Here is a 24,974-nt window from a genome sequence, read left to right on the forward strand (position 1 = left end):
TGCTGATCCCCACACAAGACAATGAATATAAAGGGAAACTTTGCTCATATTGAACTGGACCTCCGCGAACCCAAACACCGTTCATCTGCACACACTGTGATGACACACACTGTGATGCCACACAGCTGGTTGAATATGAGCAAAGTTTCCCTGCTTCCCTTCACTGGTTCCTGTACAGCAGGGTCGGTCTTTGTTTCACTGTTATAATCATTACAAAGCAAAAGCAGCATGTGTATACATTCAGTAGGCTACATCTTCAGTAGCTAGCTAGCTAACCCTACACTTTTCAGGGTTTGATTTTGGAACAGGGAAGAAACGTATATCTTTTTCCAACCTCTCCAGGTAACGAGTATCATTAATACACGACGTGCCCCAGGCTGCGTCTGGCGATGGGACTTAGTGAAGGGTCAATTGTTTTAAAAATGACGAAGAATGTTGGGTGGTAAATCTGTCTGAGTTATTGTAAACAGCAACAGTAACTAAACGGGGCGGGGCTTAGCCAGTGGTCGACTGAAAACCAGATTAATGCTTTAAAAATGATCCTAACTGGACGTACCCTGCCTTGACACATTGCAAAAGTAAGATACACCTCTAGAATTGTTTCCATATTATTCAGTGTGTGTTGTTGCAACAGCTGGATTTTCTACTGTCCAAATAAAATACACACACCAAAGAAAAAGCCATGAAGAGACTGGACATGTGGCCACCAACAACAAAGACCCACATTCTGTGAAAACTCCTCACATCCAAACATGATGGCAAACAGCAGCGAACAAGATGTTTCCATCCACAGTGACCAAACAGCAGTTGAACCTTTGCACCCTGTAGGTGAGTCAGGACGCAGACCAGGTTCCTCTTTATCGGGGTCAGTGAATTTGCAGCTGAAATAAGCACATCAGCGCAGTCAACAGCCAGCGGTCATGCTGTCCCTATTAGAGTCACATGTGGCTCGGCTACTCGGATGATGGCAGCTCATGACGAATCAGAGTCAAAGAGACAACAGGACAGTTGAAAGGAGGATAGACGGAGAGGGGGTGGCCCGCTGCAAGCTTTTAGATGACTCGAATTCATTTCGGTGAAGACAAAAAAAAAAAGAGCTTGTGCTTTGTGTTTATTAAACCGGCTCATTTTTTAATCAACTGAGCACTTAATTGATTTGCTTAATTCATTAACTGCAGTGATTCTTTAGATTGACAGAAACACTGGGTGGTGCCAGAGTTTCAGGTGTGAGCGGGGTGCTAATTGAGGGACTCATCATGGAGGGATTTATCTCCCTCACAAGAAGAGAGAGGTGACTTTCAATCCTAATACTTACTTTGTGATCATCAATCAGACTGAGGATGAGCTGATGCGAAGACGTATCAACATAGGCGATTCTCCCTGCAGTGATGTAGTTTTCTTGAAGTCGGCTGCATCCAGTGTTTGTAGTAAGTTTATAACACAGAGAGTGCAATGAGCGGGTGTCAGCTTTAAATGTCAAGAATCCATGCGCAGTAACATGCTATTAAAAAGCGATCTCTAAGATGGTCCCGATGGTGGTTCCAATCCGAAGTCAAATAACATTTCAGAGTCAGAGCCACAGAATGGCAATAATTACATCATCCAGCAATAATCCAGCAAGACACACCCACTAAACACACATTTAACATGCAGACTAATGAGAGGATTAATCAGCTAGTTCCTGTTAGAAGTTTATGGGATGTTTTACACTAATGCTCGTAACTCTTTTCAGCTGTTCCTGTGTCTTGCGGTTCTTAATCCTGACAGTATCCAAAGGGGAGGTCTGTGTCCTCGTTTCCGGACCACGCTCATGAATAAGCATTAGCCTCGCAATCTCCGGGAGCCCCCCCGACGAGCAGGAGAAGTTGCTTATTTAATGAGTGTGCCACGATAGTAAATATTAGCGCTGTTCTGCGAAGGGGAGACATCATGAAGGCTGCTGAAATCTGTGCTCATCAGAAGTTGAAAGAATGGAAAGATGATAAATATTCTCTTTTATAAAGCGGTGCTGTGGGGCTGGGGCTAAATCCGGGTTTGGAATCTGGAAGCGGAGCCAACGCCGGAGCAGCCAGCGAGCTCCAAAGTATTCAGACTAGAGACACTTTAGGCTCAATCGCTTTCCAACCACTTCCCCAGCACGAAACCCTGGCAGACCTGCAGCGTAATCTCCTCTAAACGCTTTTATTAAGACTTCTAATTGCGGCTCGGGCTTTCTCCCTTCAGGAGAACAGGCAGAGGAACAAAAACAGGGCTTATTCACCCCAAAACAGGCTGCAGGCGGATGGCACGGCAGAGGCACAGGGCGCTTTAGTACACAAGAGCTATACTGTGCGGCTCAGTGAAGACGCTTCTCTGATTTGTGGCATCAATCTGACTGAAAGAAACGCAGCACATGACAAGCATTCTGTGGGAAAACAGCCCAGTCGCATCCAGGTAAAGCGGTGGTGATTGTTACTGGCAAAAGCAAGAATTCAATATATTATTTCCTATGACAGGAACAGCTTTATGACAATGCAACACTTTCATAATATTTCATACCCACACATCTGACTGGAACAATGAAAGCTTAGGAAGCAATCACATCGAAGCCTTAAGGAAACCTTTCATTGCACACGATCACAATGCAGTCAGTCATTTCCTCGGTTATTTCCTCAGTCAGACGGCAGTGGTTTTTTTTAACACATTAAAGGATCTGTGTTAGTGCATCGCCATCGCCCAGGCACTCCAAAAGAAGAGACTGCACTACTTAAAAGATAATGAGGAAACAATCTTGGCAGGTGCGACTGATCCCACTGTTTTATAGCGAAGGGATTATCAAAGGATTATCTAACAATAATTATGCACCCAAGGTCGACACGCCGCTTTCATGTTCACACTGTGAGTGGCAGCGAGGTGTGTGTGCGATGGAAGACGGTGAGAGGAGGTAAGGGTGTGCAAGTGTGAAGGGTGCCTGTCGATGTGCTTTAAACAAGGAAATGAAGCTTGTTGTGAACCCGATCGCAAAATATCACACAATACCAAAAGTCACTTATCAGCGCCGAACACACGGCAGTGGATTCACAGCACAAACAGACGTCTCCTGCGCCAGTGGCAACACCAACTCCTGGGAATCCCCGGCATGGAGAATCTTAAAATCTGAGTGGCAAGGAGACTCGAAATCGTGGCGTCTCTGAGGCTTTGAGGAGATCAGGTCACACCCCTCGATGGAGCCTTTGGGCGATGAAGTGATGCCTGGTGACACCGGAGCATTACCACATTCTCTGCACATTGATTGACCTCACACTGGGAGATTACACATTAAGACCATCGCTTTGTCTCTCTAACCACCGCGTTTCACCATCATTGCAGAGCCTGCAGGAAGTGAGTAAGCACGAAACGTATTGTTAGCTGTACTCAGCGTGCCATGTAGCAATCTTCTAAAAGTCTCTTTTGTTGCCTGTGAAGCTGTTCCAGCCGTCTTTCTTAAACAATCTGACAGGTGGGAGGGTGGACTGATGTTAAAATCTAAAACAAAAGATAGAAAAGTGGATGTTTGACAGCAGATTTTTTCCTTTGATTATACTTTTAAAGACTGAATGATTTCATTATCTGAGCACCTACGCCTCGCCTTCAACTGATGTACAACACAGTATCTAAAAGACTCAGTGAACAGCTGCTGTAACTCTGCTCCGCTCCAATGGGACTTCTAAACATGCCACAGTTGAAACCAGAATGATGCAGCTCGGTAGACAAGGTGGACTGGTATGTTGTGTTATTAACATGCTGTATACATGTATACAAACGTTAGTTGGAACAGTGGTGGAAGCAGCCAATTAGATGACAGGACGATGGATGTTTAGTCTCTGATTAGTCGGACTGATGAAGTCAGCTTTGCTTTGCAGGAATCCAATTCAACAGTCGTCGTTGGTGCTGCGGTGCAATTGTGTGCAGTAACTAGGAATCTCAGTAGAGGACAGTGGTTCCTGGACATTTTTCAGCCTGGGATGGATTACTGGAATTTATCAGGCAGTGACCAACAGTCTAAAGAAGACACACAAGCAGTCTTATCCTGTGGAGACGGTGGCTTTAAGGGTCGGCTCACCCAAATCACACACACACACACACACACACACACACACACACACACAAAGTCCTGCAGAAAGTTTTGCTTTCATCTGCTTAAGGGGTAACTTTGGTATGTTTCAATCTGGACCCTATTCTCCTCTGTATGAGTCCAAATGACAATTTGGAACAACAATTTCTGAAGTTATTCCAGTATTGAGTGAGACTGCTGCAGCCAGCAGCTGTAATACAGACTGCAATGTAACCACTCAGGGCATGTTCACACGTCAATTTACATCCACTTTAAGTGTCTGTTTTTGTCACTGACAGGCTCAGATTGTTGTGATAAATGTCTGATAACATTATAGAAAGGATCCCTGCAGAGACAGACCATTTTGTTCAAGAAAAAGATTGTTTTTGATTAACCAGAAACAGCCCTAAAATCTCTATCGCCAAACCCACCAGACTCCATTTAAATAAACAGTGATTTTAGCGTGTATAGAGGCAGCATGTTTTCACATCTAACTGGGTGAATTAATGGTTTATTTCAACCAATCCAGAGTTGGTGTTTGTTGGACCAGTGGGAAGACCAATCAACATTGTTTTGTGAGTTTTATTTTGTTTCCATCCACTTTGGATAAAGTGTATTTTATACTGGTAAAATTACTGTTTCTTTAAATGGAGTCTGGTGGGTTTGGCTATGGCTGTTTCTGGTATTTTAAAAAAGGTTGTTACTCTTTAACAAGAAGGTCTGTCTGTATGGATCATCTCCATTTTGTTGTCAAACACCTGGAATAACAATCTGAGCCTATCAGTGGTAAAAACAAGTACTTTTATTGGACATACAGTGACCACGCACAAACCCCCAAGTGGTGGGGCAATAAAGTTGATTTGATTTGATTTGATTTGATTGGTTACATTGCAGCCTTTGTTATGGCTGCCAGCTGCAGTGCTCTCGCTCATTATTGGACTAATTTAAAAAACTGGTTTCCCCATCAGTCACTCAAGAAACAAAAATATGGGCAAATAAAAGTCCAGGTGTAGAAATACCATTTTACTTTTGATAATTTGAGTTTCTGAGGCTTCTGAGACTTAAGCTACCACGCCAGCACAATAGTGATGAAGTTTTGTCTACACCACTAAAGCAATAAAATACTTTAATTTGAAACAAAAAACAACCCAGAAATATAAGTTTTTCCTTTCACCAAAAAATGTCCAGGTTTTGCGGGATTCATACTTCTGCATCGAATCGACACCATACCTACTGCATAGGCTCTGTGTCGAGCAGAGCCTATGCAGTAACCTGATGTGCACCTCCCCAGAAACATAATTATAGTCATGACGACGCAGACCTCCTGTCTATTTCTGTAAGCTGAAACCATTTCCCTCAGTGGAAATTAAGCTTTTATTTAATTTCACAGATAAGAAACAATAAATTGTGAAGAAAATAAAGCCTCCACAAAAATAGCACTTTAAGTCTTGTGTGTGATTTATCCTGGCTTCATATGAGCAGAGGAAATCTCTGCTAGCTGCTAGGCTAATTTATACAATGTAAAATGCCATAGGCTTGTGCTAATAACGTTAGCATGTTGTATTTGTTTGGAAAACGTGTTTAGTATAAGACAGTTGTTTTGTCAGTGAACCTTGTGAGTTGTAATGGAGACAATTTTTATAACGTTACCTTTGTTAAATGTTGCTGTTGTCCCTGACTCCATATGAGTAGAGGAAAAAAATCTACCTACAGCTAGGCTAATTTATACAATGTAAAATGCCATAGGCTTGTGCTAATAACGTTAGCATGTTATATTTGTGGGGAAAATGTGTCCAGATAAAGACAAGTGTTTGTCTGTGAATGCTGCGAGTTATAGTGAAGCTGATTTGTGTACTTGTGTTTGAAATTGTCTCTGTTAAGCCATGTTTAATGTGTGTTTAATGTGTGTTTATTGTGTGTTTATTGTGTGTTTAAATCAACTAAACTTTACAGCACTTCACAGAAACCTCCGTCGCCAACTAGTGTTTTGGAGGTGTAACTGCAGAGTGTACAAATGCTTGTAACGGCATAGAGCTGACGCACAAGTATAAATCCCGTTTTAGTCTTGATAATCCAAAGACCTCACTGTCTTATTGAGTTATTGATGCTTTAAATATCACAGACAAAACTCAGTTCACCTCCATTGTGTTGGGATACAGAATTCTCAGCTGCAGATAAGAGAACGTTTCTCCATTGCTTTATACCACACAAGCTAGGTTGAAAACATGATTTGGGTGAACCTACCATTTAAAGGAGAGATTATTTTACATTATTGCCACTATTCCTATCAGTCAAAAACCAACTGGTTAAAAATAAGTCCCGAGCCCCACAGTCTAAGAAACACTGCCAGTTTTTTCCTTCCCTTTGTCACTTGGCATTGCCAGTCTCTCATGATCTTGGAAAGCATGTGTGTATGACTAAAGTGGGTACAAGATGTCGAACGTGTCGAATGTGTTGGGGGAGGTGTGTAGATGCGTCACTGACACAAAGGGGTGTGAGGCTCACCAGTTGTGGAAGAGATGTTGACGTCAATGCTGATCTCTGGGATGCCGCCTCCCTTCAGCGCCGCCACACAGGTGTATGTGCCGAAGTCAGTGAACTTGAGGTCTATGATGTCCAGGTTGGTGGTCCCGGGGGAGATGTCGGGGTCCGTCTGGGTGATGACCATACGCTCGGAGCTCCGCAGGGCACGGCCATTCTTCAGCCAGCTGAAAGTCAGCTCCTCTGGAGGGGTGGCCTCCACCTGCAACGTTCAGCATGTCGTTATTTGTGACTTACTAAAATCTGTCATTATATCATATTGTCACTGTGGGGCTCCCTAATCTACTACGCAAATACCAACCTCCTGGAATAGATGACATCGCGATGGGGTCTAATCATCAAAGACTTTTCACATTTCTCATACTTATGTGCTCATGTAGATAAATATTCTTTTCTCTCAGAATGAGTCTCTCCCGATTGAAATAACGTTACGTGGGATCTGCCGGTCGACCAACGTGTCCCGGTGGCGCAATAAATGTCACGAATCTATCAATCAACCAGTCTTAGATTGTCACTGCACACATTCGTCAACAGTTTGGGTGATCTCAGCTTGCCTCCAGCTCAAGGATGGATTAGGCCTGAAGTTGTGAGCTGCAGTCTATCTGCAGAATTTGTAATAGTGTTACGGTTAAAGGATAAACCTCCGTGTGTTTATGTTTATGTACTGTTTTATCACTTTTATTTCATTAGGCTTGTCGTGATATCTGAGAAACAGTTATTTTATTTTACTCTCACAACAGAGGAAAAACCGACTTGTGCTGCCTGATCTCAAGTCCTGTCGAGGCTGCATTAAATGCACTTATCAAAACGTATGTATTGTGTTTTATTGTTGCACCACTTACTTATCATCACAGCGGTACAATCATAGATAAAATCTGACAGTCGTCTTGTCCCACACCTTGCCACAGCAACACTAATATAATGCAGCTATGTGCGCATTAAAAAGAGAACTGAAGCAGATATTTAAAGGTAAGGCAGAAGTTAATGTCTCCAGTAACTAATTACTAGCGGTGGGGGAAAAAATCGATACAGCAAAGTGTCGCGATATTTATGTGTGGCAATATCGTATCGTCACAAAGCTGAGGTCGCCTCCTTGAATAATAAAATCAATTGCTTTTTCAGCCCACTAGATACATTTTGCTGCAAATAAAATGACTGACATGAGATGAATACACTGAAAACTTTCTCTTATTAGGGGCCTTAAACATGCCACATTTTCCCCCTGCTCAAATTCATTGTTTTCAATGTAGACACACAGCAGGCACACTCCAACGCCAGAGCAACGCTGTCACTCGCGTACCCTGAGATAAACCGAGTTCAACTCTTGGAACGCAACAGCGCGCACTAGGGTTGGGTCGGTATGAGAAGAAAAAAAAACGGTCCGGTTTTTGAAAAAAAAACGCATCAAGTCGGTAATACTGGATTTTCGCCACTTGGGGGCGCAATTGACTCATTTAAAATAAAAAACGACCTTAGGACAACAGAGTGACAGTAACACGTTGTTTCTTTTATTCCTTACAAATAAATTTTGCAGCTTACTCAATCAGTGCAAACAAAGGTTGCCTCCTTCGTCTGGCTCAAAGCCAAAGTGTTGCCATAGTGGCGCATTCCTTGATTTCGTCGAGACTAAATTGTCCGCCATTATCGACTCCCCGTCACTATTAAACAAACTCCAGGCTACAGTAGAGGCCTCGGCGCATGCGCACTCGCACCCCCTAGCTCAGTCCCCGCCCCACCCCCCTCTCTCTCCTGCTCACTGTGCGCTTGGTGAAGAGGCAAACAGAGGTGCTCACAGACTCGGGCGTACTATAAGTGGAGCGAACTCCGTGTAAAAATGTCCATGAAAAATCCCCACGATGTGAAAAATACATGCCGAACAGTCTTTTGTGTGACACTGGTGCGCGGAGTGGAGTCCGCGCAGTCGTGCTTTGCGCGCACAGAGCTTGCGGACGTCCACTTTTACCGGGCGGACCTCCGTGGCGTCCACTCCGCGTACGTTCCACCCGAATATGCCGTCCGGTTGGTGTCAAAAAAAACCAAAAAACCCCTGTCCAAGACGGAGTACCAAACCAAATTGGTATTACCGAGAACCGACCCAACCCTAGCGCGCACAGCATGTCATGTGACAAGGACCAACCAATCACAGCCAACAGATATCTTTTCCTTCTTCCGTAAATACCAATCTGTGATAAATGTGTAAAAGTTGGTCATTTTGGCGCAGGGCTGGACGACAGGCCCACTCCTGTATCAACAGCTCCTAGAGGAAGATCAGCTCTGCACTCTTTCAGGTAAACAGGCCATGATATGGTGCTTGTTAAGGTTGCTTAGCAACCTCACACGCAACCTGCCTCCATGTTCTTGAAAGCTGGCACAGAAAAGGCACAAAAGTAGCACCCAGCGGCTGCCCTCATGTTTTCCAGGCAGTTAATAATGCGGCATGTGTACAGCCCCTTCGATAAAACAGAAGTTTTCTTTCAGGGACATAATTTACAGTTGAAAAAAGGTAATTAATCGCAGTATATTTTATCGCAATACTCAGCGTATCGTAACATATCGCTATTGTATTGTGACTTAAGTATCATGATAATATCGTATTGTGGAGCCTCTGATAATTCCCAGCCATACAAACTACCTTTATACGCAGTAATTCAATTACTTTTGAGAGAAGTAATTGGTATTTGTAACTAACTTGCACAACACTGATGATAACATAACGCAGTACAGCTTTGCTTCAGATGTGACCGTTCTAATCAATGACGACAAAACACATATCTTGATATTCTTGACATTCGCTGGTCAAAAGTCACGTAACTCCATTTGAGTTTGATTTCAGTAAAATAATAATAACATATGCAAGTATCTCACCAGATACTGAAACACAACAACAGCACAGTGATCAATTATTTTAAAAACAGAAGAACAAGGTTTCTGCCCCACAGTGACAATGGATGTGTGTGTGTTTACTTTGCCAGTGCAACAATACCTGACATGATATCTTGACCTCACGTCCGATCTGGATGTTGTCGTCATTGTGGTAGGGGTCAGGAGTGATCCAGAATCGCCCCTTTTTCAAAGCTGCGAAGACAGAATCCATTTCATTAGAACACGAGTTACATTTGTTTCTCCTGCAAAGTCTGCCGCATGACGCTGCAACAAACCCCGAGACATTTACTGCAGGTTATGGCTCTGCTTGTCATATTGATATGATTTCCGAGATGTAATCCCAAAGACAGGAGTTTATGGATTTTTTAAATAGATTTTTTACTTTGCTCAATGTCCACACTCGGGCTGTAAATCGCTGTTATGCATCTCCAGTGAATGAACTGTAAACCTGACTGTTGTTACTCAGCCTTTGAGGACTTCGTTCAAATGCAGAGGAAGACTGGGTAGTGTCACAGCTTCTTAACGTGAGCGCAGCACCGTGAGCAAAACATATTTCTTGCTCATCCAGATGTGTCACTTCAGTAGTGGGGTCGTGGATTCATAAAAGTAGTATTAAACTGGGAGTGTAAGAGTAGACATGAATATGACAACTGTAACTGTTCTTCTAAAACAACAACTGAAGGTTTAGCTTTTGATGGCGCAGACGGGTCAAACAGAGAACTCAACAGATGAAGCAGAATCGTATGTTTGTGTCTGAAGACGAAAGCTTTGAATCAACATTAATATTGATGGCTACGGGCCGAAGAATCCTACAGCATTCGAGCAGGTTCACACAAACTCACACACACACTCGTAAACCCACGCGCAAACACACACACTGTGAAATTGGAGAGATACCTAACAAAATATCCACCATTTCTAATCCAATTTGGTTTGCAAACTCCATTTTCAAAGCGTAGCTCCTCGGAACACAAAAAAAGAAGATGATTTCATTATAATGCATGCTGTATTGGTTCCAAACCCTGCACCTACTGTTCATCTCCTCAGCATAAAAAAAAAAAAAAAAAAAGCTGACGGCACCATGGAAATCTTTTCATCTAGCAATTCCCGAGTGACATTATCATATTCAGTTTGGTAAAGGGAAAACGAAAACAAAACCTGCGTGTCAGATTTAAACACAGGAAATTGAATGTGCAAAACATTGTGATGCCTGCCGAGCTGCGCACTGAGGGGAGAGACGAGTGACACACGCCTCCTTGACATGATCTTCCTCCTCGCATTTGAAATCAGCGTCGGCAGGCAAAGAATCCTATTTCTGACGCATGTCAGATACAAATATTACAAATCGTGTCGACACACAAAAGTCTCGCAAACACCGCTGTGCATTTGCATTCTTTCCTGAATGCCATATATTCTTATTCTGCCTATCAATCAAGTTGCATATATACCAAAGGTGCTAGCATGGAAACTGTGGCAATTAACATAATATGGTAAGCAGCATATGTCTGTGACCTTTAAGGATGTGAGGATAATACAAGGCATTACCTACAACCCACACTCATTTCCCATTTGGGCAATGCTCTGCATCGCAGCGTACACCTCCTACATACACGGCAAGATTCAATTTCCTTTAAGCCAACAAACCCAGTATAAGGTTAATGAGTCCAACACGAAGTCAGTGGTGGAAGCCATTACTGTAAGGAAACAGATTTCCTTCAATCACACGTCAGCCGGCGAAAACACCCCGACAGAGTTGTAGTTGTATCATGACAGTTTGAAAAGGCTTTAGTGTCTCCGCGACATCCTCACCAGAGTTGGGAGCTGTCTCTTAAGAAAGCATTATCTCATCCACAAACACACACATATGGATTTCCACGAGCCATTGTGCTGTCACAGGTGACAGCGGATAAACATGCTGATTCTTTCTGCTCAGGTATATTCTTCACTCAATTTAAAGAAGCGTGGCACAAGCAGGCGCTACACAATCAGCGACCCGGCTCTGCTTCGCTGTGGGGCCAGATTTCATCTTGTTTGTGAAACCATCCTCTTCAGTTGGTTTTTGCTGGTATGAACAGCCACACGGGGAGCGTAAAGCAGCCAAACAAATAATTGTCTGGAAAAAAATGTTGGCACAGTAAGGCTAAATAAAGAGCTTCCCACATCACTGATGGTCCGTCCTTTACTACAAGGACTGTACACTGCCACACACTGTCTGTAAATGGTACATGTGATTGCCTTCTTGCACAAACGCCAATTATAGAGTGATTGCTTGGTTCAAAGCAGCGACTGCACTGTATATATTTATATATGGGTGGTTGGTTGGCTTACTTTGAGATAGATCTGGTCAGTAGCCAGGTGCAGACTGGCCTTTGCAGGGTTTTTCCTGGCTTAAAATAAGGCGGAGGTGGTGCCATCCTGATTATGTGCACACAAGTGCATGTGACTCAAGGAAACATTTTTACAAGCAATGCGTTGTAGGAGTTTTATTAAATCTGTGACTGAAAGAATATTTTACTTCCTATTTTAAATCATTTGCTTTAATCAGAAGGTGCAGTTATCTTCTCATGTAAGTAATAGTCTGTTTGAACTTTTGCACTGATAAAAAAAATAGTCTATTTCCTTACATTCGACTAGTGTAAACAGTATAAGACAGCGTTCGGAGACACACATAGAGGCACATGGAGTAGCACTCACAAATGCTGAGTTCCACTGCCTTTTGATAGAAAACTATCATCGAACTGCAAGAAAAAAGCCTTTTGTTTTATTAAGTGATTTTCTAACAGGTTGTGTTTGGACCCAAATGCAGCAAACAGGAAGCCAGGAACAGTTGGAATGACACTCAATGCCACAACTCAGCAGGTACAGGGCAGGGCAGGGCAGGTAATCAGCACATTACAGTTCAAGACTCCAGCGAAGTCTCTCTACAAAGTCTCTGGCAGCCCGGCTGGGTTGGCAGGCCAAACTGGCCGGGAAACAGGTGAGTGGGTGGTGAGGTTTGCCCAAACACACACGCTGCTCAGTTCAATGTCAGGCAACAGTACCGTGTAGGAGCAGGCGGAAGACGTAGCCGTGGTGGAACCGGGTAAGACCACAGTCCAAGCAGATGAAGCAGTAGGGGAGAGGCAGAAGGCAGGTTGAAGCCGGGCAGAAGATTGAGAAGCCAGCAGGTAGGTGCTCACAAGACGCCCACACAGTGGTGAGTGTGGGGACACTGTGAAAGTCTCTTGACACAGGAAACCATGCTTAAGGCCCATTTCCACTGAAAAAGTTCCTGGTACTATTTGGGGGGCAGGAACTTTACAGGAACGTCCTCTCACTCCGCCCTCTCAACCGCCGTGTCTCCACTGTGTGGCGGAGTAGGAGGAAGGTTCCTGTAAAGTCACTGGGCTCTGGATGTGACGTAATCATTGCACGACCATTTTGACCGGGGTGACACGGCAAAGAAACAAACAAAGAAGAACAACAACAAAGAAGAAAAGCAGAAGTAAGAAGAAGAAAGCAGACATAAGAAAGACGATTATCAACATGGAAGGAGCTGAGGTGGTTGCTGGGTTTCTGGCGTGTCTCTTCGTTTACATGGTGGTGGAAGCTATGAACGAGAGGAGAAGACGTCTGCTGAGTTTTAAAAATGCCGGCTATTTTGTCGCTTTCTGTTGACGTCACACCCCGCCTTGAGTATATCCAATCGGCACCAAGTAAACCCCAAGCCCCACCCAGGAGTTTCTCGGGGCTGTTCTGAGTACCTACATCGAGGCTGGGACTTCTTTAGCCCCTGTAAAAGTTCTGGAACTCTGTCCTTCGGGGATGGTTCCTGCGGTGGAGACACGCCCTGTAAAATTACCCCGAAGTTCCTGCAGTGGAAACGGGCCTTTAGACTGTTGCGCTGTCGTTGGACGGAAACGCCAAGCAGCCACAGGCAAAAAGGAACTGAGGATGTGGAAGCAGATCTCAAGGTTGGGGAAAGAGGGCTGGTGCGTTTACCAGGAATTAGACGAGACAGGAAGGTCAGAGACAGGAAATCAGTCTGGAATATAGTGCTCGAGAGCCCTTCATGAGTGGCAAAGAACAATCTGGCAAAGAGTGTCTTTGAAGCTGGGGTATATGTACCGTTTGTGAGTAATAAGGAACAGGTGAACTGAGTTGCCTTGATGAGATCGGCATAAGAAGGCAGAAGTGAGCAGGTGACTACTAATGCAGAACTGTGACAGATTTTTGGGCGTGGTGGCAAAGAACAAACAATACAAATAAACAGATTGTATTAGGTTTTTTTTATTAATGATTTAATTTTGCTGTGCCAGTTCGAATTTTGTAAATCACATTGGAGCCACTTGACAGCAAATTCCAGACCTGCCTTCTGTCGCCTCTCTGCTCATGTCCGCGGGTTCAAACAATCTGCAGATATTTAGCTGTGGAGTCTCAAGTAAAATAAACGGAGACATGAAACATGATGTTCTTGCTGGTGGCTGAAACACTTCTCAAGTCAGCAGATAATATTTGAAGTTCTATTAATATTTGTATTGTTGCTGACAGTTTTAGTTCTTTGAGATACGTTTTATTTGCCTAAATTAAATTCAAAATCACAGTCATACATTTAGAGTGACACTTCTATAATCTCAATACAATTATCTTTCTACTTTTGCATAATGTGTGTAACACATCTCCCCTCTGTCTATGTGTTTACTCTGTATCAGCACTTTCCACTCACCACCATGACTGATAAATTTAAACTGACATACATTTGCTCATTAAGGAGGTCACAGCTCCAGGTAGGCAAGAATTTTGAGTTTGCTTCAGAGGTAAATATCAATATGTTTAACAAAAAAAAAAAAAAAACTGACATCAATTAAGCGGCACTGATCAAATATAAATCAAGATTCTGTTACTGAGTTGCCTATTTCTTGCCTTATGTTTTCAGACATGTTCCAGCTTACCATTTAACTGTGACAGAAGATTGTTTGTTACTAGCCAACCGCCACTGTGTCAAACAGACAAGTTTGCATTACGTTACCTACCTGCCACAGCCCTTTACGTCTGTTGTCCCTGATCATGTAGCTCCAATTTCAATAGTATTCTACTCCATAGACGCCCAGTTTTATGAAAACACCATCTCTCTGGTGGTGAAATACATCTTTAAGAATGTTTTAAGAAGGGACTTAAAAGAGATTGCCGACTCGGCCGACCTGATTTCCTTAGGCAGATTGTTCCAGAGCCTCAGGGCCCTGACAGCAAACACTCTGTCCCCTTTAGTTTTCAGCCGAGCCTCTGGAACAGACAATAGACCTCTGGCTGAGGACATCCTGGCGTGTGCGGTACTAAGAAATCAGAGATATAGCTGAGAGAGAGACCATGAAAAGTAATCAGTAAAATCTTAAATTCTATTCTAAAACAGACTGGGAGTCAGTGTAAAGAGGCTGAATCTGGAGCAATGTGATCACGTCTCTGGCAGCTGAATTCTGAACAGTCTTGAGTCGATTAATACATTTTTGATTCAGGCAAGAAAAGAGGTTATTGCAGGGATCCAGGTATGATGGTATGAAGGCGTGTGAGTGTCTCAGTGTCTTTAAAAGTTAAAATGGATTGTATATTTGAAATATTTCTAAGATGATAAAAACATGATTGCACAGGCTTTGTGATGTGCTGCTCAAAAATAAACCAGACTCCAAGATTTCTTGCAACAGGCTGGAAAGAAAATGAGACCTTTTGGCCGATTGAAATTCTGGTGCTGTGTATGTACACTTCACTGACCACTGGATGTGATGAATAAAACTTTGATGTCACCTAGAGCTTTGATCCTCAGCCCAAACCCAATTGGACCCAACTCAACCTACCAGGTTCTGGCTGGACTGGGCCGTGATTTCTCTGAATTCTTTGGACTGAGTTTGTGGTTTCTACCATGTTCGTTGACCCTTTATTTCAGTTGAGCAAGAATGCTTTGTGCTACAATCAATGCATACATTGAATATTCACATTTGACTATTGTCTCAGTGCTGTCTGAATCATGTCACCGGCAGCAGTTGCCTAGAGAAGTCCTGACTCCTTCCTGTCATTAGTGAGAAGAGATATCATAAAATCTCTGTTTAATATAAATGGCATTTGACAGTTTTTGGGCTGTGCTGAACATTCAATAGGAGAAGGCACATCGGAGATTGTGTCACAAATGTCTGTTACCACACTGATAAGACTTTAGTTGACTTGAGATTGCAATAAATGTTTTAACTTAACATTTTTATTATATTTTACAATGGAAATTTGGGTTTGTAATTGGGCTAGGGCTGTGGTTCAGGCTTGGGCTTGGACAGAAACTGTGTGGGTTCACGCAGGGTTGGGCCTGATTTTTCGGGGCTGCTCAAAACTCTAATATCACCCATGGTCCCTTGTCCTATCACAACATAGTATGGGCCACCTGCACTTGATTTAATGGCTGAGCCGATGAGTATATATGCACAAATCATGGATTAGGGCTTCATTCATGAAGTGGGAATTGTCTCTCAAACAGCAGCACATGTGAGCTCCATCTAAAGACAACTTGACTCAGAAGTGTTACATCATTTGCCCTTTTAAAAATGTCTTTATTACCATCCACTTCACATCCCTGAACTTTAACTGACGACTGACTGGTCTGGTTGATGTGAGTGAAAAGAGTGAAAGGAGGAAACAGGGCACAGTCACTGGCTTATGTTTTATACTCCCAGTTAGTAATGTGTTTCAAGGTTTTTTTCACATCAAAAGTATGAGTAGTTTGCTGCTGCAAAATAACCTTAGAAAAGTCAATTAGTGTGGCTTTCATTGCTCACATTCATGAAGAACTGTGCATTTTTTCACTGTTTAACTATTTAAAATGGAGAGAACCCGAATGCATACAGACCTTCATAGTGTAGACATTGATAAATACAAGTCCAGCTTAAAGAGCTGCAAGCTCTCAGTGATATAAAGGATCTTGCTGCTGGCATCTGTGTTCCTGGTTGGCTTTACATATAAGATGCTGGTGCTGATTGATCTGGGTTTTGGATCAAACTGGAACTAAAACAATCACAGCGATCAAAGTTGCAGGTGTATGCTTTGTGTTGCTTTTCTGTATCCTTTACTATCCAATGCTGTGTTCACACTACAAGCAACAAAGCAACAGGCTACAAGTCATTTTCAATGGAAGCTGGTGAGACATGAAGCTACAAACTGACGCCTGACACTTGTTGCTGCGGACAGGCATGACGCTACAAACAAAAGTTGAGCTGGCCTCAACCTTTTCAGCGCACCAATGACGCAGTGAAGCATCAACCAATCATATGTTTTTGTTTCTAGCTGTGGTCCTGTCTTATTTAGCTTAGTTAGCTGATGCTATGCTAGCTTTACGCAATGGGGCGGCAAAATGTGATGTCAAAATGGGGCTAAGAGATTGATCAAACACATACATTATATATGGCATTCAATCAAGTTACTTCTTTGTGAGTAGCAGACACACACAAACCCGTGACGGTGTATCTACATTAACAAGTGCAACACTTCACCAGCAGCTCTGCAATTATGTGGCTGATTATGCTGTTGCATTGTTGCTCGTAGTGTAAACACAGTGTATGTCACAATGGTATGGCTCCATGTTATGTTATTGACAGATTTTACTTACTGATGTACACCTGTAAACCATGTGGATTTTTAAAAACAAACAGTAGAATAACTGCATCACATTTGTGTGCGTCCATGAACCCGTCAAGTTGTAGTTACAGTTTACATCCATGTCTGCCCAGAGTCATCTGTAGCCATGACAGCTGATGATGTTTCAAATATGGATGTTGCTTCAAAGAAGCTAATTGTCTGAAACGTGGATGAGAGAGTCATCAATTCATTATCTGATCAAACGTCTCTGCTTCTGTTCCTGAGTTATGATGTCACAATGAAGTTGACCTTTGACCTTTTGGATGTTAAATGTCATCATAATTTTATCCTTTTAGACATTTATGTTAAATTTTGTCACAATTAACGTATGAATTCTCGAGTTATGGCCAAAAACATGTTTTTGAGGTCACAGTGACCTTTGACCACAAAATTCTAATCAGTTCATTGCTGTGTCCAAGTGGTAATCTGCCCATTTGAGGAAATTCTCTCAAGGCCTTCTTGAGGTGCTGTGCTCATGAGAATAAGATGGATGCAGGGTCACAGTGACCTTTGACCACCAAATTTTTATCATTTTATTGCTGAGTCCAAAGACCCTTTAACACTGCCTCTTCAAGGCGGGAATTTTGCGCTGTTATGCCATCTCGCCATTCTGTATAAAAGGTACCATTGCATAATTGGGGGACAGAGTCTTCTCATCTTTAATCCAGTATTTAAGGTAGTAACAGCACTGAAATAATGTCTGTAATGTCAGGATGGGATCATGGGCAGCACAAGTGTGATGCTTTGACAACATGTTACCCTTGTGACCCACCACGGGAAATTTAAAAAGTATCCGATAGCAGTTAGCAGCTAACTCGAAGATAAAGGAACAAATTGGGAAAACAATGAGGTCCAGGAGCTCTTTACACTCCGATCAGAGGACGAGATCAGCAGCCATATAACAGGAACGGTAAATGATTGTTGTTGCCATGTTAATGTAGTTGTTGTTGTTTAGAAAGGTCTGCAGACACGTTTGTTTTGAATGAAACTAGAAGCAGATGTTGTGTTTCATTTCAAGCCTGTTATGCCTCTTTTGATTCTGTGATGCTGGCATGCTGTCTAAAAATCACACACAGGAGCAGCATGAAGCCACCGTTGTTTGGATCTGTGTGAAACTGCAAAGGCAGCATGAAGAGAGGACTTTGTAGCGGCCCTGTGGCGCGATCTCTGAGTAAAAAGGGCTCAAGTGGACGCTTGTGCCAAACTTGCGGAAACTCCCTCGAGGCCTACTCGACAAATTGAGTTAATGAGAATGAGATGGACGCAAGGTCACACTGATCTTGACATCTGACCACCAACTTCTAAGCAGCTCATCGCTTAGTCCAAGTGGACGTTTGTGCCAAAATCGAAGACATTTCCTCAAGGTTTTAGGGATATCATGTTCACGAGAATGAGACGGATGGACTGACAATCTGAAATAAAAATGGAAATGGAAAACATAAAACTGAACAGAGTAGGAGCATATCATTAAAAAAAATACTTAGTCCAGCCAAGAAAGGCAAAATGAGGAAGTCCACAAAACCTGTGTAAAGTACGTCTCCTCCAGAGTGCATTCTCATATATTTCGAGGTCCATGCTCAGTAAACTACTCAACTTACATATATAGTATTCTCCATCTAGTTGCATATTTATAATGAACAAGCTGTGGACTCATCACCGACATAAGGCAGGAACAGATTACAGTCCACACTGACCTGGCTGCTCATGCTCCACTTTTTAATATCTATGATAATACCAGCACACCAAGGAGACTCGGTATATTATCATACTGATCAGAACATGTCACCGCCAAGCATCAGAGCTAACAGCAATTTTATTTTCATTTCTTTTTAAAACCCAGGGTCTGAATATCTGCAACCGCCTCTTTCTCACTGTGTTTAATGTTGTGAAAAAATGTAGGCTTTGGAAAGGTCATTTGCAGAAAATTACAGGAAAGTAATGTTTCACTTCCTGAGCGTCAGCTTTGTTGAGGAAAATAGTCTACCGTGCAAGGTGCAAAGGTGCATTTGCACACAGATTTTGATTAAGAAACCACAACCGCAGATTTTACCTACGCGGTAAACCAGGAGTAGAAATGTCTGGTTAAATCTCGATGGTCACCTTTCTGTTCCCTACTTTTCACACACTTCCCGTCGCGGTGACTCAGCCTCCCTTCATTTCCGCACAGAGCTGCAGTGCACGTCAAAATAGCCAGTGCTGCATATGCGCGCTCATGCATATTTCAGAATTGGTTCCCTCCCTGCCTTCTCCACATCCAAACCTCCTTTCCTGCAATTTTATCTGACCATAAATATTGAATAGCAAGTAGGCATTGCTGTAAATCGACTACATTTGTGTACACGAGAGATAAGTGGGCATTACTTCACCTGGTTGTAGTAAATTTTGCTGGACAGCTGCAGAGACTAAAATGGTGCCTGTTCCCTTATGCATGGAGGGAATCTAAAACTGGAGGTGTTTTAAGAGGGACTATGGCGAGTGTGTGAGGTGAGAAGTGCAGAGTTGGTAGACTTTATCAGGTGACAGCGCACTGTCACTCTTCCTTCCCTGTTTCAGATAACCGATTCATGGCAGGAGACGCATGAATCTTTAACGAGGGCCCTCCTCCGAAACAGAACTTTCCCATTTGCTCTGGAGGTAAACTGTGTCTCCGACTATTGTTTCACAATTTCCACAAGATCATTAATATCTTACAAGAGTGCGTGTGTATACAGTAGGAGTTACTGAGTCAGTATGTTCATAAGTATGCAACACTGCATGAAGGGTAGACACAATATCATGAGCACCTCTTCTATACAATACAACAGCCCTGTAATAAACAGTAAGGTATGTTTATGAAGTTCATTTCTTGGAGCTTTCAGTTGTACCATACGGTTTTCATTAGTGGATCGAGTTTACTCAGTTGTAATCGAGATGGATCTGTTGAGCTCAGACTCAACTCCATGACAGCTGCGTAGGGGTGTGTATCTCTCCCTCTGAGACAACTTGACAGGTACCTAAATACACAGTTCACAATTGACAGTAAAAGCTTTGTTGTCACTAGGCCTGTTACGAATACCATATTAAGGGATCCGAAGCCTCAGTGATATTCACCCATGAATTATCGAAGCTTTGACGGTATGCAATGTGACCTGGTCACGGTGGGGAGGTAATAGTAATCAGTCATATTCACATGCTAATCAGACACTTGCACCCAGGCTGACATTAGTAGGACTTCATGCCGCTGTGAAACAGAGTGATAGAAAGAAGGAAAGAGAAGGTGGAAGGTGGACTATTGCAAGCAATGTTTGTGTAAGATACTAATAACTGGGTTGCATCATCAGATGTAAAGCAAGTGTTTCACTACAGTTGCCAGCCACTGATTACCATCCACAATTTGTCTCAACTGTTCCTTTTCCTTGTCGGACTGCCAATTTAACCTCTCTAACTCCGCCAGGACGCCGATGTCCTCGCTCCCCCGCTCCTCTGTTAAATGGTATCTCCCAGCCACACTACGTCATCAGACCATGTGATGTTTGGTATTGCCGGATTCAGGAAGCTCTCGACTTTTCAAAGATAACATTGTTTTTATTTTATTTATTATGTATTTCGCACCAGAGCAGCCTAAACACACAAAGTCCAAAATCGCGATGAGTGGTGACAAGTCATGTCATGCCGTTTTTCAACGGGAAAAGTTACAGGATTACTCGCGATCTTATGTGGAGCTGTTAGCGGGCACGTAGCTGTTTTATAAAAGGTAAGAGTCTCACTCCTACCACTATTTTAGGCTGAGATATACCGTCTAGAAAGTGGGATCATAACTTTCACGTTTCATATGGCTTTATTTGGTGATATTTTATGGTGTTTCTGTGTCATAAACAACATCAGCTATCATAATCACACCTGATTTCAATAAGGTACAATGTTTGAAGCTGGCTGAGTGTTGTTTGATCACTGATAGGACTGTTCTGAAGCCGAGTGACCGACTTGTCATTTGGAGCTCCGCCTGGATCTTTTCATGGATAAAACACTGTAGAATGGTCATACTTTGAGCAACCTTCTTCAAATTTGTAACAAATGTTCATTGATAGTGTGCCTACAGCCCCACAGTGTCATTTACCTGCTCAGATGAAGCCACAGACAGTTATTCACCGTGAAAAACATTTTTATTTTATTTTAGGCCAAATCTTCAATTTTTGACTGACTTCAGAGGCCCATTACTCTGTCTCTGTATCACCTAAAGTGTTTCTGACACTTTCACAAGAAACTTCAGAGAATTTTCTTTCTGGCCACACATCATGCATGCATGTAGTCAAAGCGGTTCAGAAGCTACAGTCATTTTAATTTGGGTATGTCATTTTAGGCGATTTGCTACAAAATGGGTGTGGAGTACAAGAGGTTTAATGCTTAAAGCAGGGGTTGATGACTGCGCTGAGGACACTGGCCTCATTCGTGTTTGACACTTGCAGCCTCCTTTCAGTTTCCTCCACCATTTCACAAAAATCTAAGCATTCAAAAACTTTTTTGAACGTCAATTACATTGGCTTATTCCACAATTGAAATGTTATATTTGAGCCCCAGTTTTATTTCAAACACTGAATAGTCCAGAAAATTATGTCTTCTGTCACACCGACAGTGATAACCACATGGTTAAGGTCGAATCTAGCTTGACGTCAGAAAGCCTAATGTCAATCGTCTCACCTCCTTTGAAGAGAATGAACCTCTTGTGGCTATCACAGTCACATGCTTGGCACTGCTGTTAACAGAACGTTATTTTTCATCAATGTAGATGCTCACAATAATTAGGGACCAACCGGAAGAAGTATTAGCTGCTAATTAGGGATGTACCCAAATCATAATTTTTCATTACATGCCAACTCTCAGGTATAACCTTCAAGCGTTGGAGCGTTAATCAACAATGATGATGTGAAAACACATTTCCACACAGTCAAAGAAATATTAAGTGTGGATTTGGGTTTTAGTTCAGTACTGAAATCCTTGGTGTCTTTTGCTTGCTTCCTGAAAGCACGCAGAATGGCAGCCTAATATTCGTAAAATTGAATTTAAGACTTTTTAAGGACTTGCAGACACCCTGAAGATTCATTTACGACCTACTAGGACTTGTTAGCAAGGCCGCTCCAGCTGCAGCTCCTTCATTAGTTGCAAACTAAAGCGAGGAGTCATCAGCAGAATAAGCAAATTTTAAAACACACATCTCAGGCACCGGTGCAGAAAAATCTAGCGTTATTTTTAAAAAGCATTGCCAGTATCACAGGCGCCGGGGCACAAAACACAAGTCAACCTACGCACAAACAAATTCTACATGAATTATTGATGAATTTTGGAAGTGGGTTTCCTTTTATCATCATCACAGCTTCCTGTCATTGAACCTTGACTACATGCCAAGCAGTAAAACATCCACTATATAGGGACACTTACAGGAGCTACTTTCTTCACGGTAATATCAAGAGAAGAGATGGAGGCTTGCATTTGCATAACATGTCTCCTGTATCCTATTTGGCCCTGAGAGATTGCATGCAGTTCAATGGTGATTCAGTGGATATTCAAGGTATTCTTTGGGATCATTACCCAACATATTATAGTGTTCCCTTTACTGCAAACTGAAGTGCTTTCCCTGCAGCGAGCCTGTATGATTCTCCATAGCTTTAATAGCCTGTGGGAATAATGGGTGGCCTGAACATGAAAAGCGCAGATAATCACACAAAGAGAAAAGCCCCAGTTGAGGCCTTCTTCTACAGAGAGCTCATGTCACACGGCAGGATTACAATACCACCTCAGGGGAGCTTCTTAGCAGGGCAAAAGTACACACAGCCCTGACATACTGAATATGACATGCACGTATGTAGGCACAAAACGACAAAGACACAATGGCATCACTTAGGTGCGCACACAAATGTCAGAAAAAAGATGTTTGAATGTCCCCCACACACACACGCACTCTCCCCGGCGCACTCTCCCCACCTATGTCTGGTCGAGAAGAAAAACGTGTCTCACTCCGTTCGCACTCTGAATCATTATCCTCCCGTCTACCCATCTCATTTTTCAGTCACTCTCCTGTCTGCCCGTCCCTCAGCAGGCATCACACTGTGCTCTCCATTCACTCTCGCAGTGAATATCAGCATGTGAAGCTGAACTCATCTCTCGGAGCCAGATGGATGTCTCTCTAACTGCCACACTCCTCTGCCTCCCCTCATCCGCTCAAGGTTATAACACAAAAAAGGACAATGGGCATTAAGCACGGTTCAAAACGCAAGCCACTCGCTCACAAACACATTCGTAGCGACCATTCCAAACACCTTTCATTTTCCTATTATCGCTCCATCTTCAAATTAGCGCCGACACATCCACCACCCCTCGTGCATCAGCACCTTTACAATATCAAGGCCAGTCACACGTGTCCATTCTTTGGCGGGAAGAAAATGGGTCCTAAATGCTGCTCTCAACCTTCAAGGCTGACCTCCGGCTTTAATTTATGTCGAAAGAGGCACAGGCACTGAATGCACAAACAAAACAGGGCACGTGCACAAGTACAGGCGCACTCACACACATACAAATACACACAGACAGTCCTTAGGGCTGCAGCCCAAGAGACCGGCCCGCCTGTGCCAGTTCTGGCCATCCAGCCATTAAATCTGGCATTCATGAATGGAAATGTATTCAGCTTTCGACCAGAATTTATTCCAAAGCAAATTTGATAAGGGTCATTCACATGTTGATTCACATGCTGACAGCCAGGTTTTTACAAGGCACGTCATGATTGTTTTCTCCCCACCAAACAGTCTAAATATAAACAGTGGGGCGCCCACGCTGAAAAAGATTGCATTTTTGCTTCTCTATAAATAACAGCAAGCTTCCAATCAGAGTTACAAAGTGTGGATGGTAGCTAGTGTGTTTATGCTCGAGTGTGTGTACGTGTGGAATTAGTCGTGTCTACGTGAGCAGGTCGGAATGATGGATGTCTTGGGTGGAAAGCTTCATACCTGAATTTGTCAGGAACCCCTGGAGGAATGGTTGGGAAAATCCGGCAACAACACAGCTGCGTTTGATTTTGAATCTTTGATAGCTACAGCAATGCTCATTTCTCTACATCACACAGAGGGGGAAGCACATTGCTTTAGTGAGAAAGACGGGAAACACATGCACAGAGTCGGCGTCTGTGTGGAGGGGAGACATGAAAACAAAATGCCAGGCCAGCTGCCCATTTCAACAACACCATCCACAGACAGTCCTGTCTCAATTCACCAACTCGCCATTTGAGAGCTGCCTACTCATATTTAAGCAACAGAAGAAAAGAAGAAACAACCAGCGCCGAGTATCTTTGCATTGTCGCAGCAGATACATCACAAACTGGTGTGTTTGTGGAGCGCAGAGTGGACTGAAGTGGCCGGGAAAGACAGGGTATTGACCTGCATTTGAAGACGTGTTGCGCACCCTTAATCCATAAAAAGGATCTTGTCAGCAGGGTGATGTGATGCCAGTAGCCTGCTAGGCCGGCTGTGGAGATGGCCAAGCCCTGGAAGGCAGTCTGGCTGGTGGGACAGTATGGCCAGAGAAACGACCATCTGCTGGGGAGAGATGTGTGTTTTCACACACACAGCCCCCTTTGGCAACAGCAGTTTGAGAGGGCTTCTGAAGGACTGGAGAGGGGAGCGAACGAGCTGAGATAGGCAACGATGAGGCCACAGGGGGACCCTGCGAAACACGCACAATGAACTCAGCGTAGCAGAAGCAAATCAATTGGTATTTCATTTATACGTGCAGTATATGTACATGAATATCAACGCAAACACACACATGCACAGATGACTAGCATTTCTTGCAGGTGATGCCA

The 24,974-nt window shown here is 43.1% G+C and overlaps 1 protein-coding gene across 1 annotated transcript in view; it reads right to left on the reverse strand.

The window, feature by feature from the left end:
* The window catches only part of LOC126398252 (MAM domain-containing glycosylphosphatidylinositol anchor protein 2-like), a 338,561-nt gene that overhangs the window by 124,626 nt on the left and 188,961 nt on the right, over positions 1-24,974 (reverse strand). Inside the window, exons 7-8 of the mRNA XM_050057437.1 lie at positions 9,597-9,688; positions 6,578-6,815 (exon numbers count right to left, since the gene is read on the reverse strand). Of these exons, the coding sequence (XP_049913394.1) occupies positions 6,578-6,815; positions 9,597-9,688 (330 nt within the window). The remainder of the gene's footprint in view (positions 1-6,577; positions 6,816-9,596; positions 9,689-24,974) is intronic.

This window comes from Epinephelus moara, chromosome 12, assembly GCF_006386435.1.
Source record: "Epinephelus moara isolate mb chromosome 12, YSFRI_EMoa_1.0, whole genome shotgun sequence".
Classification (NCBI taxonomy): domain Eukaryota; kingdom Metazoa; phylum Chordata; class Actinopteri; order Perciformes; family Serranidae; genus Epinephelus; species Epinephelus moara.